The sequence below is a fragment of the Patiria miniata genome, unplaced genomic scaffold (genome assembly GCF_015706575.1).
Source record: "Patiria miniata isolate m_02_andy unplaced genomic scaffold, ASM1570657v1 HiC_scaffold_14, whole genome shotgun sequence".
Classification (NCBI taxonomy): Eukaryota; Metazoa; Echinodermata; class Asteroidea; order Valvatida; family Asterinidae; genus Patiria; species Patiria miniata.
Window position 1 is genome coordinate 117,058 of NW_024037052.1, and position 14,613 is coordinate 131,670.

The 14,613-nt window shown below is 40.5% G+C and overlaps 1 protein-coding gene across 1 annotated transcript; it reads right to left on the reverse strand.

The window, feature by feature from the left end:
- Positions 1 to 223: 223 nt before the first annotated feature.
- Positions 224 to 11,191, reverse strand: LOC119722175 (coiled-coil domain-containing protein 77-like). The gene is made up of 5 exons (XM_038192221.1): positions 11,042 to 11,191; positions 8,436 to 8,599; positions 3,122 to 3,243; positions 1,104 to 1,157; positions 224 to 228 (listed from the first exon to the last, which is right to left on the reverse strand). Exons 1-5 carry the CDS (start codon positions 11,045 to 11,047, stop codon positions 224 to 226), a joined length of 351 nt encoding a protein of 116 aa, XP_038048149.1. The 5' UTR covers positions 11,048 to 11,191.
- Between the last annotated feature and the right edge of the window lie 3,422 nt (positions 11,192 to 14,613).

The window sequence follows — 14,613 nt, forward strand, 5'->3', positions numbered from 1 at the left end:
AATCTGTAGCAACAGACTCTCTGGCTCTGCCTGCTGCTGGTCTGAATCAGGATGGACAGCTTTGGGCTGGGCGCTGTTGGACTGAAATGAGGATTGGAAAATATTGATGGATGGTAACAGGATCAACCTGCTGGTACAGACTCGGACAAAAGAAACCACCATTTTGGAGATGATCTGATCAATTATCGTGATTGAAGCAACTTTACTGGGATAACGTATGTAACTAATCTTGGAAAGTTCATGGTATGATGAGGCGGCTTTTTTGCCAAACTCACTTCTCAGGGGAGTAACTACAGGTAATTTCATCAGCTGATCAAGGAATTATCAACACACCTACCAAAAGCTGCAACAGATATATATATTTACTATTAATACTATGAAAGTAAGTAAAGTCTGTCATTAGCCAATACATCTCCGGTTTCAAAGGCATGAAACGACCGAGGATATTTTTTTATCCCCCCTGGATAGGATGCCAGTCCATTGCAGGTTACTTCCCAGCTAATATCGGTACCTATTTATACTCCTGGGTGGAGAGAGGCAAGTGGGGGTGAAGTGGCTTGCCCAAGGACACACATATAACCGGCAACTAGATTCGGACCCCTGACCCTCTGATCATGAGTCACAAACCTTAACCATATTAATGCTTAAAAAAAAATTAAAATCCCATAGACCTTATAAATAGTTAATGCGATGCCCGCTGCCATGTACCAATACATCAGATTCGAGCCAGCCAACCGATCCCATTAGCTCAGTGGTCAAGTGGTAAAACATCTGCACTAGAAAGCAGGAGGTTGTGGGTTCGAGTCCCAACCGAGTGATTTTTTCCAACTTTTACTCAGGAGGTAACACACTGAGTATTCAGTGTTTATACATCAATGAAGGGCAAAACCTGATTTGACATACATTGTATTAATACTATGATCCACTAGTTTATCTGACCCACAAATACTAAAAATGGGCCTGATATGGTTGGTATGAGATCTGAGGAGTGTTGGCTTTGCAATGTTTTATCAACCACCCTTTGCCTCAACCATACCGGTATGTAATCTCTACCTACCTTTTGTGTTAGCAGTAACTCTGTGTTGTGCATTCCTCCGTGTTCTGTTGTTCTGTGGTCTGCTTGGCACTCTGGCTTTTAAACCCCAATATTTCACCCTCTGGAAAAAAAAAACCAGACAGGCAAGTAAGAAGAAAACATGAGACGTCTTGGAAATTACAGGTTACACCTTCATATACCTTTGAAATCTGATGGACAGTGTGTGCAGATATATAATTGTTTGCCAGAATAAAATGCAATGTTCAAAGTTGGGTCAAAAGTCTTCTAATGCCCGACTGTAATTCATTGTAATAAACCAGTTCTGTATTTCAATGACCTGAGGTCATTTGGGATAACATTGCTGACACGATGTTAGGCGATGTTACGCGCACGACCACTCTGGTGGTAATTTACACACAAGCGTCGCGCACCCGCATTCATGCGCCTTTGATCGTTCTACTATCCCGAATGACCGGTGACCCATATCGTTGTGCACATAAGCAGTTGAAATACCGAACTGGCTTATCCATGGCATTCCTTGAGTTGTTTGCTTGTTTGGAAAAGGATGAGACATTTAGGACAACTTGAAGAACTGTTGACACTTAAAATACCCAATACAAGGGAACTTGACTAGGTTTACTCTTAATAATGTTTAAATGGGGGCAGTTCCGCAGTGTCAGACGTACATTTTGGGCAATTCAACAGTGTATGTAATTGTAGTTATAATCACGGGGTAGATTTTAATTCTGATAAAACATATCAGTTAGTCACTAGTTACTTTGATGAGTCAAAGAAGAAATTATTCATCCAACTTTGTTGCTGTAGTAGAAATTGGCTCAAAACACCGGACGTACTCAGACAAATCAATTTTTTGTATTGTCATCAATTGATTTTCCATTTACAAGTAACAGCCAAACTGTTGAACTTGTTAGGGAATGTACAACATTTGCTTTTGCTGCAATGTTCAAAATAAGTGCATCTGGGGGATTAGTGTGCTATAAAAAATATTGTTAAAGGGCATGTACAACATTTGCTTTTGCTGCAATAATCAGAAATAAATGGATTTGGAGGATTAGTATGTTTTAGCAAATATTGTTAAAATGACTTGTTTCACGTTTTGGGCTTGTAGATGTTGGAAAAACCAAGAAAACCATTCATGTTCTTGTAGTCTGGTTCACAGACCCCATTTAAGATGAAACAGAGAATTTATAGACTTTGGGGGATTGTAAGATCAGAGAGGCAGTCTAGTAGGCTTGTACCCCTTCAAAGGTGTGTAATCAATTGCACAGAAAACACAGAATAACTAATTATGAAAAATTAGGAGTAGTTTTAAAAAAAAAAAACAGTTTTCTCCATTGCTGGTCGGCCGACCAGCGTTGGAAAAATACCATTTTTTTTTTTAAATGTCAGCACACCAGGAGCCACGATTTTACAGGATGCTTTAGGCTGTCATCCCCTAACAATCCACTAAGGTATTTAGTGATACTTTGTTCATATCGTTTTGTAATATTTGCCAATGTTGTATCTTCCCTTTAAACTGACCTATTTCACGTTTTGGGTTCGGAAATGCCAGAAAATCTAAGAAATCCAACCATGTTCTTGTGGTCTGGTGACATGAGACGTAAGATGAGACGTAGCACTTTGTACACTTTGAGGAAGTTAGGTCAGAGAATCAGTCTAGCAGGCTTGTACCCCTACACAGATGCGTAATTGATTGCAAAGAAAATGCGGAATGACTAAATATGAATTTTACAGGATGCTTTAGACTGTCATTCACTGACAGTCCAGTAATATATTTCGTCATAATTTGATCATTTCGTTTTTTGATGTTTGCAATGATGTTGTATCTTCCCTTTTAAATAAACTACATGTCAATAAAATACAGATAATATGCTTCAAATTGATATGTATATTTCTTTTGTGGCATTTTGGCCATTAAGAATTGTTGGCATTCAGGTTTATAATTCTGTAGAATTGCCCATGGATGGGCGAGGGAATTGATTAACAAATTTTGGCCAAGGACATTGACAAATATGAGTCTGCAGCCCCGTTGGTAGAGTTGCCAGTGCGGTGTTACACACTGACCTGCATGTGGATGTCTCTTTTGTGGGTGTTTCTGTGTGACAATTGCCCGCGTTGATGGTTCTTTGTGGAAGTATGTCACTTCAGGACCTGATGGGCTTGATAATGATAACAGATGCTGGATTCTGTCAAGTACAAATCAAATCATTGGAAAAGTTCAAGTTAGTACACCTTTGGTAAATCCAAACTAACAGGGTTTGTTTACTTCCATATCACATTATACGTGTAACTGATTGTACATGTGGGGTATTAAAGCAGCACCAACATTCATACATGTTCATGAATGCATCATCTCTAAACATACTTTTGCACTAGTGTGGAACAAATTGCAATTGCTTAGTCTAGACAAGGGTTGTGCAAAATATACCGAATATCCAAATATTTGATCATCCACCGAATATCCGAATAGCATTTTATCAAATTGAATTGTTTTTTTAATGTGAGCAATGACAAAAAACCGTCCATGATGTGATTTTATGAGTTTAAGTTGAGAGATTTGATTTGTTTAGTCAAACGCCACACTTTACGCAGATGGTTTGAGAGTTTTCATGAGGAATGTAAGCCCTAATGTGGATCTTCAATATCTGCCAAATGCCAGGTTGTCAGCTAGCTCAAAATCTATATCGATACATTCCAAATTATTTCAATGTCATTGGATGATTTTTTTGTTCAAATTCAAGTTCCAATATTCAAAGACTAAATTATTGGAAAAATGCACAACATTAATAGAGACCTGTTTTGTGAAGCACACCTAGAGAGAACTTGAAGCTCTACCCAGCCCTGCAAACAATGACCTGTACTCTGCCCGCAAGGTTGTCAGTCCGTCATTGCCAATCAAAGAATCCTCCCCAACAGTCACCATCCATCTGCACAACATACAGATTACAGGTACAATGTATATATACATGTACATGGATTCAATTCAGCCTCAGGACAGGCAGTAGCACTGCTATTGTGACAAGGTTTTTGCAGTCGCTTTGCCAACCAACCTCTTTGTCGACAACCACTTCAACGATTTGCTACTTCACCGAATAACCACTTCGCCTACTTGCCACTCCGTCGAATTACCACTTCGCTGAATGACCACTTCGCCGAATTGCACGCAAACGCACGTACTAACAAGTTTGTTATGGTGTAAATCAAGGATTTTCTAATGTTTCTCTTCCCTTTCCTTTGTTTATACTCTGAACATTTTTGCATCTGCTCTCATTGGTTTAGTACACGTTTTCTAATCGAACTCGTCTTCCATTTACAATTCATTGATGACGTTGCATGTGTGTGTCCTTGATTTACACCATAAAGAAATGCCTACAGACACGTACATGTATGTATGGAGCCATAAAAATGAGCTACATGAAAAACTTGGGGTTGTTTTACCCCTTCCTATCCAAACCCATATGAGATTCAACTTTTTTCATTCTATAGTCAACTTGAAACAGTACTGAAGGGGATGAAGATTTAAAAAGAAAAAAAAAAAGTTTCAGAATTAACTGTGTGCGACCAAAAACATGGTCACCGTGTACGGACAGTCAATGATTAATATATTTTATAAATTCCACTTCTTCACTTTCAAAGTGAATTGAGAGGACAATGTCACATAAACCTAGTAAAAGAAGACACAACAAGTATGAAAACCACTTAATATTAAGTACCAGTCAGCTGTTATAATTACCATGAGTTTGTGCATGCGAGCATAATGTGTTAGCAAATACTTTCGGCGAAGTGGTAATTGGGCAAAGCAGTAATTTGGCTAAGTGGTAATTTGGCTGGTTTCGATCCAACTCGGACCCAAACCAAGTCGGACCCAAGCCAACTCGGACCCAGGCCAACTCGGACCCACTACCAACTCGGACCCACGCCAACTCAATCGGACCCACTACCAACTCGGATCCACAACCAACTCGGACCCACTACCAACTCAGACCCATGCATGACCAACTCGGACTTTTACAATTATTTGACAATTTCATAAAGTTTGTCCACTTATCATCTGTTAATACAGTGATGCTTTTAAGTATAAATTTTCATTGTAGTTGTCAGGTAAAATATCTGTATTGCAGCAGTTTGTCGTCGTAAAGCGCATTGAAATGCTTTTTTGAAATGCGCTTTAAAAGTGTAATTAATTATTTATTTTTATTATTTGTTTCCATTGAAACATATTGCGCTTTAACCAAAAGTAAAATTTAAAATTAAAGTTTAACCAATTATTCATTTTCATATTTGACATCGTTCACGCCATCTTGCTCAATTTAACAGCAATTCATTTCATTTTTAATTCAAACCACATAAATTCAAAACAGATCTTCATAGAAAAATAAAATTGGAAAGTATGACATTGAAACATAAACACTTTCAAACATGACACGATTAATTCAATAAATATAAGTAAACATTATAAGTCATTCAATAAAATAAATAAAGTATAAAACAAAGTCTATTCTAATTTCTACATGTACATTTGTATATGTATTTAACAAAAAAAACCACATAAACACCATTGCATACACTGCAAGAAAAACGAAGGTTCCATATTGAACAAAAAAGGTTTATCAAAAAAGTAAGTTACACGGATTCGTTAAAAAACCCACAAAACTCAAAGCCAGCATGTGAACTAAAAAAAAGATCAACTTATTAAATACCCTACAATTATGAAATGTCAATCATCAAAAAGGAGTATTGGAGCTCTGGGAAGATTATCCTTCAAGGCCTTACAGGTACATTAGCTGTCTGTATGTTCGACTATGATGTTCCATGGGGGAAAAAAGTTAATCAAAAAAGTATAAAAAGTTAAACAGATTCGTAAAAAAAAAAAAAATTAAACAAACTAACAATTACATGAAATGAAAGGTCTACATGTATTTCAAATTAATAACTTCCTCACTGAACAACATTTTTGTGACATATTGAAATCCTTCATTGAGTGTGATTTAATTTGGTTTATATTATTTGCAGGGTTGTAGTTGAGACCGCATAGTCCGAGACCGAGACCGAGACCAGCCCCTTCAAGGCGGAGACCAATATGGTCCGAGACCGAGACCGAGACCAAGACCGCTGATAATAAATAACAATAGTCGAAATAAAAAAACAAGACACGTTATTATAGTTGAAACTTGTAACCTTTCTATTCACAAAGATTACAGACCAAAATTTTGACCAGTGGCAGTGTTGACAAATTGATACACGACACGTTACTTGAGCAAAAAGTAGTTATACTTAAGAAATATAATGGGCTGCACCCAATCTTGACAAAAGTAAAAGTTAAAGGTAGATGTTTCATCTGTTATAGGAACTCGGATCCTAAACTCCACAGTCACCCCTTGGTTTCAGCTATGACTTCTAACGGATATTTAAAGATGCAATTTTAATTTTACATTGTGCCTCTTTTTTTCCTTAAATAAATATAGGACTTAACTTCTAACAAGACTTGTGTACATGTACTTGATTTTAAAAAATGGGAGCTAGAAAATGTTGAATCAATTTTTAAATTTCTGTCATAGAATGTGGACTTGTACATGTAGACCCACAAGTTGTGAGGTGGTAGCCAGTATGTGCCAGATATGGATTTTTAATTTTTTTCTGAACGGGATTTTAATTTTTGAGGAATAATGGGGTACTTCAAACTGAGCAGCCAGAAAATGGGGTCTCATCATACACTCTCATGGCAACAGTGAGTGGTAACTGGTAAGAGTGTGTGAGTTCAATGCTGGAAAATCAGGTTGAAATATTTACTTTTTCTTCAAAATACTGTCCCAAATTAAAGAGATCATTGTGTGGGGTCGAAAATATATAACTAATTTGAAGCACCTCATTTATTATCAGAATACAAAATGCAAGTGATTACGCCCACAGGGGTGGGCTAAACTACACAATCCCCAAAAATGGTTGACCCTTATTGTATAAATTGTTAGAAGTTTATACTTTGCTTTATGTGCCCGACTCAACAGATAAATGCCGAACTTGTTCCAAATCGTTCAGTGACTGGAACTGCTGCAGCTTTACATGTACTTTGGAGACTTTCCAACGTGCTGTCAAGTCCAAACCGACCGCGATATATAACAAGCTTGATCTACGGGCTAGCAAATGTTTTAACTATTAATTGTACTGAACGAAGTAAACAAAAAGTAATCGATCAAGCTGTAAAAGCTACATATTGCCGGTCTCAACCCGAGACGAGCCAAAATATCGAGACCAAAGGGGACCTAGCCTCATAAATGTGGCCTATTTACTGGACTGCCTCCGTAAACATAGGCCACACATCCACATGTACAAAAATCTTGATTTTCACATTTAGGCTTAGTTTGTAGGTTTTTTTTGCTTTAGAAGCATACTCACCCTCTTTACAGGCTAATCAGAAAGTGCTGCCTTTTTCAGATGTCTAATTTTTGTGAAATTTCATTTTGAAATTTTGATACACAAACGTGTAAAAATGAATCTGGAAATTTCACGAAAAATATACATCTGAAAAAGGCAGCACTTTCTGATTAGCCTATAAAGAGGGTGAGTATACTTCTAAAGCAAAAAAACCCTACAAACTAAGCCTAAATGTGAAAATCAAAATTTGGCTCCGTCGACACGATTTTTGTACATGTGGATGTGTGGCCTATGTTTACGGAGGCAGTCCAGTAAATAGGCCACATTTATGGGGCTAAAGGGGACCAAGACCGAGACCAAGACCGAGACCACAGCTTCCGAGACCGAGACCAAGACCAGCAAAAAGTGGTCTCGAGACCGGTCTCGAGACCTACAACACTGATTATTTGGCACACACCCACAAAAAGCAGATGAAAAAGGAAAACATTGCACATATCCATTTCTTCATGTGAATGAGTAATAAGAGTGCAAAATCAATGTAGTATAATCAAACAACAAAACTAAAAGCCCCATTCTGACCAATATAATTACCGAATATCTTCACTATATAAGCACTATTAAGATGACCTACATGTATAAATATAATCTCTGAAACTAATGATTAAGTCATTGTTGGGTCTGAGTTGGTCGTGCTTGGGTCCGAGTTGGTAGTGGGTCCGAGTTGGTCTTGGGTCCGAGTTGGTAGTGGGTCCGAGTTGGTAGTGGGTCCGAGTTGGCGTGGGTCCGACTTGGCATGGGTCCGACTTGGTTTGGGTCCGAGTTGACCTGATGCCATTTGGCTAAGTGGTTATTCGGCGAAGTGGTAATTCAGCAAAGTGACCAACACCCGTGACAAGCTCAACACACTAATCCAGATCAGCTATTCACTATGATCCATGCAGTGCAGAACATTAGCTGAGAGCCTTAGTCAAGACTTAAAACATCTTCATCAGACAATCCCACGCACCTTTTTCTATCTTCCAGTTCTTGTATCTTCAGGCGGTCATTTTCAGCAAAGAGCCTTAAGACATGATCTCTCTCCTGGAAGAGATAAACCTGCATGTCACTCAGGGCCTTCTGGAGCTCAGCGATTTCTTCCTCACGTTGGCGTAACTCCCATTCAAGCTTATGCTAAACAACAAAGAAAGGGACAAGTATTGTTGTGCTACATGTGACTATGATTTGCAAGTTTATGAGTTGTTCCATTGGAGTAGTGGTAATTTGTACATGTACACACACTGACATAATAATAACCAGAGAAATTTGAAAAAAAAAACAGTATTGTGATTGAAAACATTGGACTATTATTCAAAGTGTTTATTTGAAATCTTATATTTCCCTTTACTTCCTTAATCCAATAACACTTTTACAAAAAGTAACAAATGATGTCACTGTAAAACCTGGTCTTGAAATTGGTTTAAAAAAAACCCATTTTCTAACATCTAAGGGGAAAAGATACTATAAAGACCAGGGACAACATTACCCATGCAACTACATGTACGGGGTCTTGACTGATTGATAGATTGCTGTCGTCTTGGATATGTGTCAGAGCAAAATGGGGAATTTTTGTGGGTCATTTTTGGCAGAGTTGGGACAAACTTGACCTATTTAGTTTGTGTACATGTAGGTTACTCAGTATGTAAAGAATGTAAATGTGTATGAGAGTCCCAAAACTTAAGGTATCCATATCGTGCAAAAGTTTGTGCTGCATAATAAAACCAGTGTGAATCAAATTTGCAAGCTTCTTACTCACTACAGTTTCTTCAATAATCCCCCAAACTTCTGCCTCGCAAAGTTGCTGTTGTGAGCATTGCATCACCAAAAATTCAGCTTTTAATTCTAATTTTGCAGAGAGTTATCGAAATCCTAGCCCGACTGCGTCTGGCCGTACAGTACTATCGCAAGCTCTGTAGTACGGCCAGACGCCCAATGCTTCCACAGAGACTGAATTTTTTTGGCCGCTGATGTAGCGATTTTGCTACAGATTTCGATCAAGATTATCTTTTCATCCAGGACACAAATTCCAAAGTTAAGGTTCTTAGTCGTAGAGCAACTCATACCTTTTCGAAAAAACGTTCTTTTGTCTCAATATTTTCATCCATCTGGCCAAAAGCCGACTTTTCAGTCATCATCTTCCACAAACATCGTCCCGAAAATGCTCCCCCATGCGATTTCAAAATGGCGGCCGCGCTGTAATGTATGCATTATGCGAGCGCGCTTGGGCAAGATAATGAATATGCATTATTTAGTTCATGACCTCGTGTTTGTATGGCCAGCCGCGCCGAGTGTCCGACAAACGTCATAAACTATGATGCATATTCATTACCTTGCCCAAGCGCACTCGCATAATGCATACATTACAGCGCGGCCGCCATTTTGAAATCGCAAGGGGGAGCATTTTCGGGACGATATTTGTGGAAGATGACTGAAAAGTCGGCTTTTGGCCAGATGGATGAAAATATTGAGACAAAAGAACGTTTTTTCGAAAAGGTATGAGTTGCTCTACGACTAAGAACCTTAACTTTGGAAATTTGTGTCCTGGATGAAAAGATAATCTCGATCGAAATCTGTAGCAAAATCGCTACATCAGCGGCCAAAAAAATTCAGCCTCTGTGGAAGCATTGGGCGTCTGGCCGTACTACAGAGCTTGCGATAGTACTGTACGGCAAGACGCAGTCGGGCTATCGAAATCCATACGTGAGACATCACGTTGATGTGTACTGCAATGCATTGTGCAAAAAGACTCCTCAGCTATAACATTATTATCGTGTAGATAAAACAGCGCCCTCTTGTTGATCTGAGTGAATGCAAAATGTTTCATTTTTTAACAGAGGGCGCTATGTTCATTTGGCCATCGAATAAAAAACAAGTTAGCTGCAAGGCTCTACATACACCGGGGGTCAGACAAGACGACCGTTGAGACAACTCGACTCGGGACAAGTCACCCGTTGAGACAACTCGACCGTTGAGACAACTCGACCGTATGTGCGATAAATGGAAAGACAAGTCGACCGTTGAGACAAGTCGCCTCGCATGTTTTTGGGCCTAGTTTAGGGGATAGTACCGGGGATTTTGACGGCGGCTGATCGCCGTTTGGGAGTTATGACACATAATAGAGCAGAGCCGATATAGCGCAGCATGATTGTCCTTGCACATCGTTCGAATTTGCCGGGCCTGTGCGCGCATCTCCGGTCAACCGCGTGGCCGTACCGTGCACGTGCCGTGCACGTTAGCTGTCTCAACGGTCGAGTTGTCCCGAGTCGAGTTGTCTCAACAGCCGACTTGTCCCGAGTCGAGTTGTCTCAACGGTCGACTTGTCTGACATTCCATACACCTACCCAGAATACATTGGGAATCAAACACACATTTCCAGAGCATGGGGATTGACGTTGATGCATGGTTTTTGAACTGCCAAAAACTTGCCTTAAAATTGGATTTAAGGTCTCAAATTTCGCAGGTGACATGCTTGCAACTATATCATTTTAATGTATGTGTTGTGTGGGCATTAATTAGCCTGCCTAATGGTGAGTAAAAAAACGTCAGTAGTAATTTTGCACGTTTTTATGCACTCACGGTCATGACGGTCCCAGTCTGAGTAAATTTGTGAGTAGCCTACCAAAAAGTACCAAATACATTCATTCAAATATGACTGTCTACCCAAAAGTCGGCACAATTGCAGAATACCCCGCCACTCGATCTATCCACCTCGTAGCCGGCTACGAGGTCACGGCTGATTGACCTCAATAAACATTCTCAGCGCTACTTGTATGTACTATGCCGAGTATGCGTCATGCTCCAGGGCGGAGTCCATTGCACTCCCACTTTGTGACCGCGTAGCCACCAACAGGGTAGTTGGTTTGGACTTAGAATTTTTTCAGCAACTCCCATTCCTTTTGTGTTGCTTCGTTCTCAAGCATATTCAAGGGGACTCCCACTCCGTAGCCTCGTAGCCGCCAACAGGGTGGTTGGTTTGGACTTAGAATTTTGTTCAGCAACTCTCATTCATTTTGTGTTGCTTCATTCTCAAATAATGGACCCCCACTCAGGGTAATCCTTACTTTTAGGACACCTCTATTTTTTACGAGTTCTGTTCAAAACTGACTTTTGCAGATGTCTGTCCAGTACCAAAGTGACTTTTGCAGGCTAAAGCAGTCTTTAGAAGTCAAGAAGGTGTCATTGCCAATTGTTCAGATGTGCCAAGAAGTATCAGAATGTCAATTTTGAGTGTCATTTAGTCAACTGTTTTGGTGAGTCTTTCCCTTCCTATATAGGAACGGGGTCCTAAAAGTAAGGATTACCCCACTCAGTATCCGCGTAGCTGGCAATGGACTTGAATTGTTTCTTTTGCAGTGATTCCAACCTCGTAGCCAGTGATTTTAGGGGTGTATTTCCGAGTGGCGGGGTATTCTGCAATTACTCCCAAAAGTCTTCTTTTGATTGTAAAGGTGATTTTTTTAGCAATGAAAAACATTTTTGACTCTAATTTGATCAAAACAAAACAGGGGCCCTCCACTACACGATCGCCGAATTTCCAGTCGGCCAGTCTCCTCCATAGGCCTACACAATCGCGGAAGTGGCGTCAGGTTGTAACTTGCAACATTCTTTCCTAACTAGACATCTAAAAGTGTGGAATTTAACATTTCTAAAAAGTGGTTCAGAAGTATTTACACATCTTATTCTAATCTTAGGAAATGTTATCCTACCTGCTCTGTGGTAAAATGTTCTTAGCAGACATGTTTAACCGGTGACTTTAGGGCGCACTTCCGTTTAAATTTTGCGCTTATCTTATTAAAGTTTAGACAGGTGCCGAGAGGTGCCGATATGCGAAGTAAGGATTGCAAAACAAGTCGTCTGGGGGCCACTTTTTCCTGTCTGTCGACGATAGGACAAAGGGGGCGCTCTTCGCAGGCTGTTCTTTCAGGTCTTTCGGAACCAGTGATCTCCATAATTATGGAGATCAAGTTCGGAACGGCGCAGCCATGCCACAATAACGGTGTCTTCTGCAACTCTGTGCTGTTATTCTATAAAATCAAAGCATTTAGGGTGTTTTTTTCCTCACAGAAGATCCCTAAAAGTTAAGTGACTACACTACCTTAATTTCTGTTGGTTTAGCAATACGATTATTATCGATATGGCGTTTTATGGCATATCAAACATGAATTTAAATACAATTGCATTTGGAAATGTCCTAATAGTCATGCCCTTACATCGTTAGGGTGTAGGTCACTATAGTAGTATGCTACCATATCAAAATATTAAAATGAAAATAGAGCAATCAAATATCTAGACGGATATATTTCGGTAATTTTCGTTACGGTAACTCGCGCTAGTACAGTTAGTCCGCGCATTATTTTGGTGCAAGTTAGACCTAACACATAAGAAACTATTCAAACAAAAATAACTCTTTGTTCGTAGATTATAAACCTTTTCCTGCATCTAAAAACAAAAACTTACAATACCAATTGCACTTTTTGCAAGTGAAAACGAGATGTCTAAAGTAATATAAAATCCATAATTTTAGCCCCACCCCACCCCAAACACAACGGGTTGGGTCAGGGTGACCAATATAGGGTCCGTTGCTCTTCGAGGACGTGTTAACACTGTATAATCAGTATGTTACTTCCTGAGTGAAAGTTGGAAAATATCACTCGGGTGGGACTCAAACCCGCGTCCTCCCGCTTACAATAGTGCAGACGAAATTAATACCAATCAACCACCGAGCTTGCGGGACTGCTGGTCGTGGGGGGGGGGGGGGGGTCCGCTCATAAGTCCAACGCCTCATAAGACCGACAAAATGGTATCCCCCAACCAAATAAAGGCCCAAGTCCGACGCCTCATAGGTCCGACGCCTCATCATGGCTCCGACGACACCTCAAAGCTCCGACGCTCAGTACGCTTCGTTTTTCCGACGTCGAACTTATGAGGCGTCGGACCTATGAGGCGGAATTGTATGCCTCATATGAGGCGTCGGTCCTATGAGGAGTCCGGACTTACGGCCCCGGTCGGGGAAGGGCAAAACCTATTGATTTACATCACCCCGACGCAAGTTCCATCTCATGAATAGTCAAGTTATTTGCGGTACCATAACCGCCGCTACATGTTCATCGGATTAGAACCAGCCAACCGATTTCACAAGCTCCGTACTGGAAAGTACGAAGTCGTGGGTTCGAGTCCCATGCCCCACCCAAGTGATGTTTTCCAATAACTTTCACTCGTAGGAAACATACTGAGTATAGGCTAACAGTGTTTATACGTTGTTTATACGTCGGCGCAGGGCAAAACCTTTAATGATTCACCGTAGGATTGGGACAACTTTCGGCCGGCCTCGAATAAGCTCCCACGAAGAACCGAGTTAAGTCCGAGGGATATGATACCGAAGTTCATCAGCGGGATTGTCTGATTTTTACAGAACACGGATAGTGCCACTCAATGAGTGTGAATATTTTTTGTACAGTGGCCGCCACTTGTGGCGGCCGCCAGATAATAAGTGGCGGCCGCTGTACAAAAAAAATATTTACACACGTACAGAAAAAAATTATATTCACACTTTTTTATGTTGCGGCCGCCAGATAATAAGTGGCAGCCGCTACATAAAAAGTGTGAATAAAATTAATAACTAAAAATTAAATCATTATGACTTATGTGGCGGCATTATGACTTATGTGGCGGCCGCCACTTATTATCTGGCGGCGTAATAAGTGGCGGCTGCTGTACAAAAAAAATATTCACACTCATTGAGTGGCACTCTCCGTCTTCCGTACTATCCCATTGAGTGGCACTCTCCGTCTTCCGTACTATCCGTCTTCACGGTAACTTTTTAATCTCAATTTACCATTTGGCCGATCGTGAGCAGGGGAGCATTATTGCCGTACCCCCCCCCCCCCATCAAATTAATAGCAATCTGGCTTCGCACCTCTTTTTCCTTTCTTTTCTCCCCTTTTCCCACCTTTTTTTCGTTTTCCGGGGGGGGGGGGGCGAGCGCCTCCCCCTTTCTCCCTCCCCTTTGCGACGCCCATGGAGAGGGAGAGGTTAATGGGCGGGGGCCCACTGACGATCGGAGGCGCTGTTCAAAGTAAGTACCTCGCTTGTACCCCGGCCCGCCCTGCAAACAGGACGCTAGGATACTCTGATGAATTCACACTCTG

What these genes read in the sequence shown, in the direction of transcription:
- LOC119722175 (XM_038192221.1), bottom strand. An exon ending in GAACTGGAAGATAGAAAAAG is followed by an intron (nt 3,244 to 8,435) that starts GTGCGTGGGATT and finishes TGTACTTGACAG; the next exon opens with AATCCAGCATCTGTTATCAT. An exon ending in AAAGAGACATCCACATGCAG is followed by an intron (nt 1,158 to 3,121) that starts GTCAGTGTGTAA and finishes TTTTTTTTCCAG; the next exon opens with AGGGTGAAATATTGGGGTTT.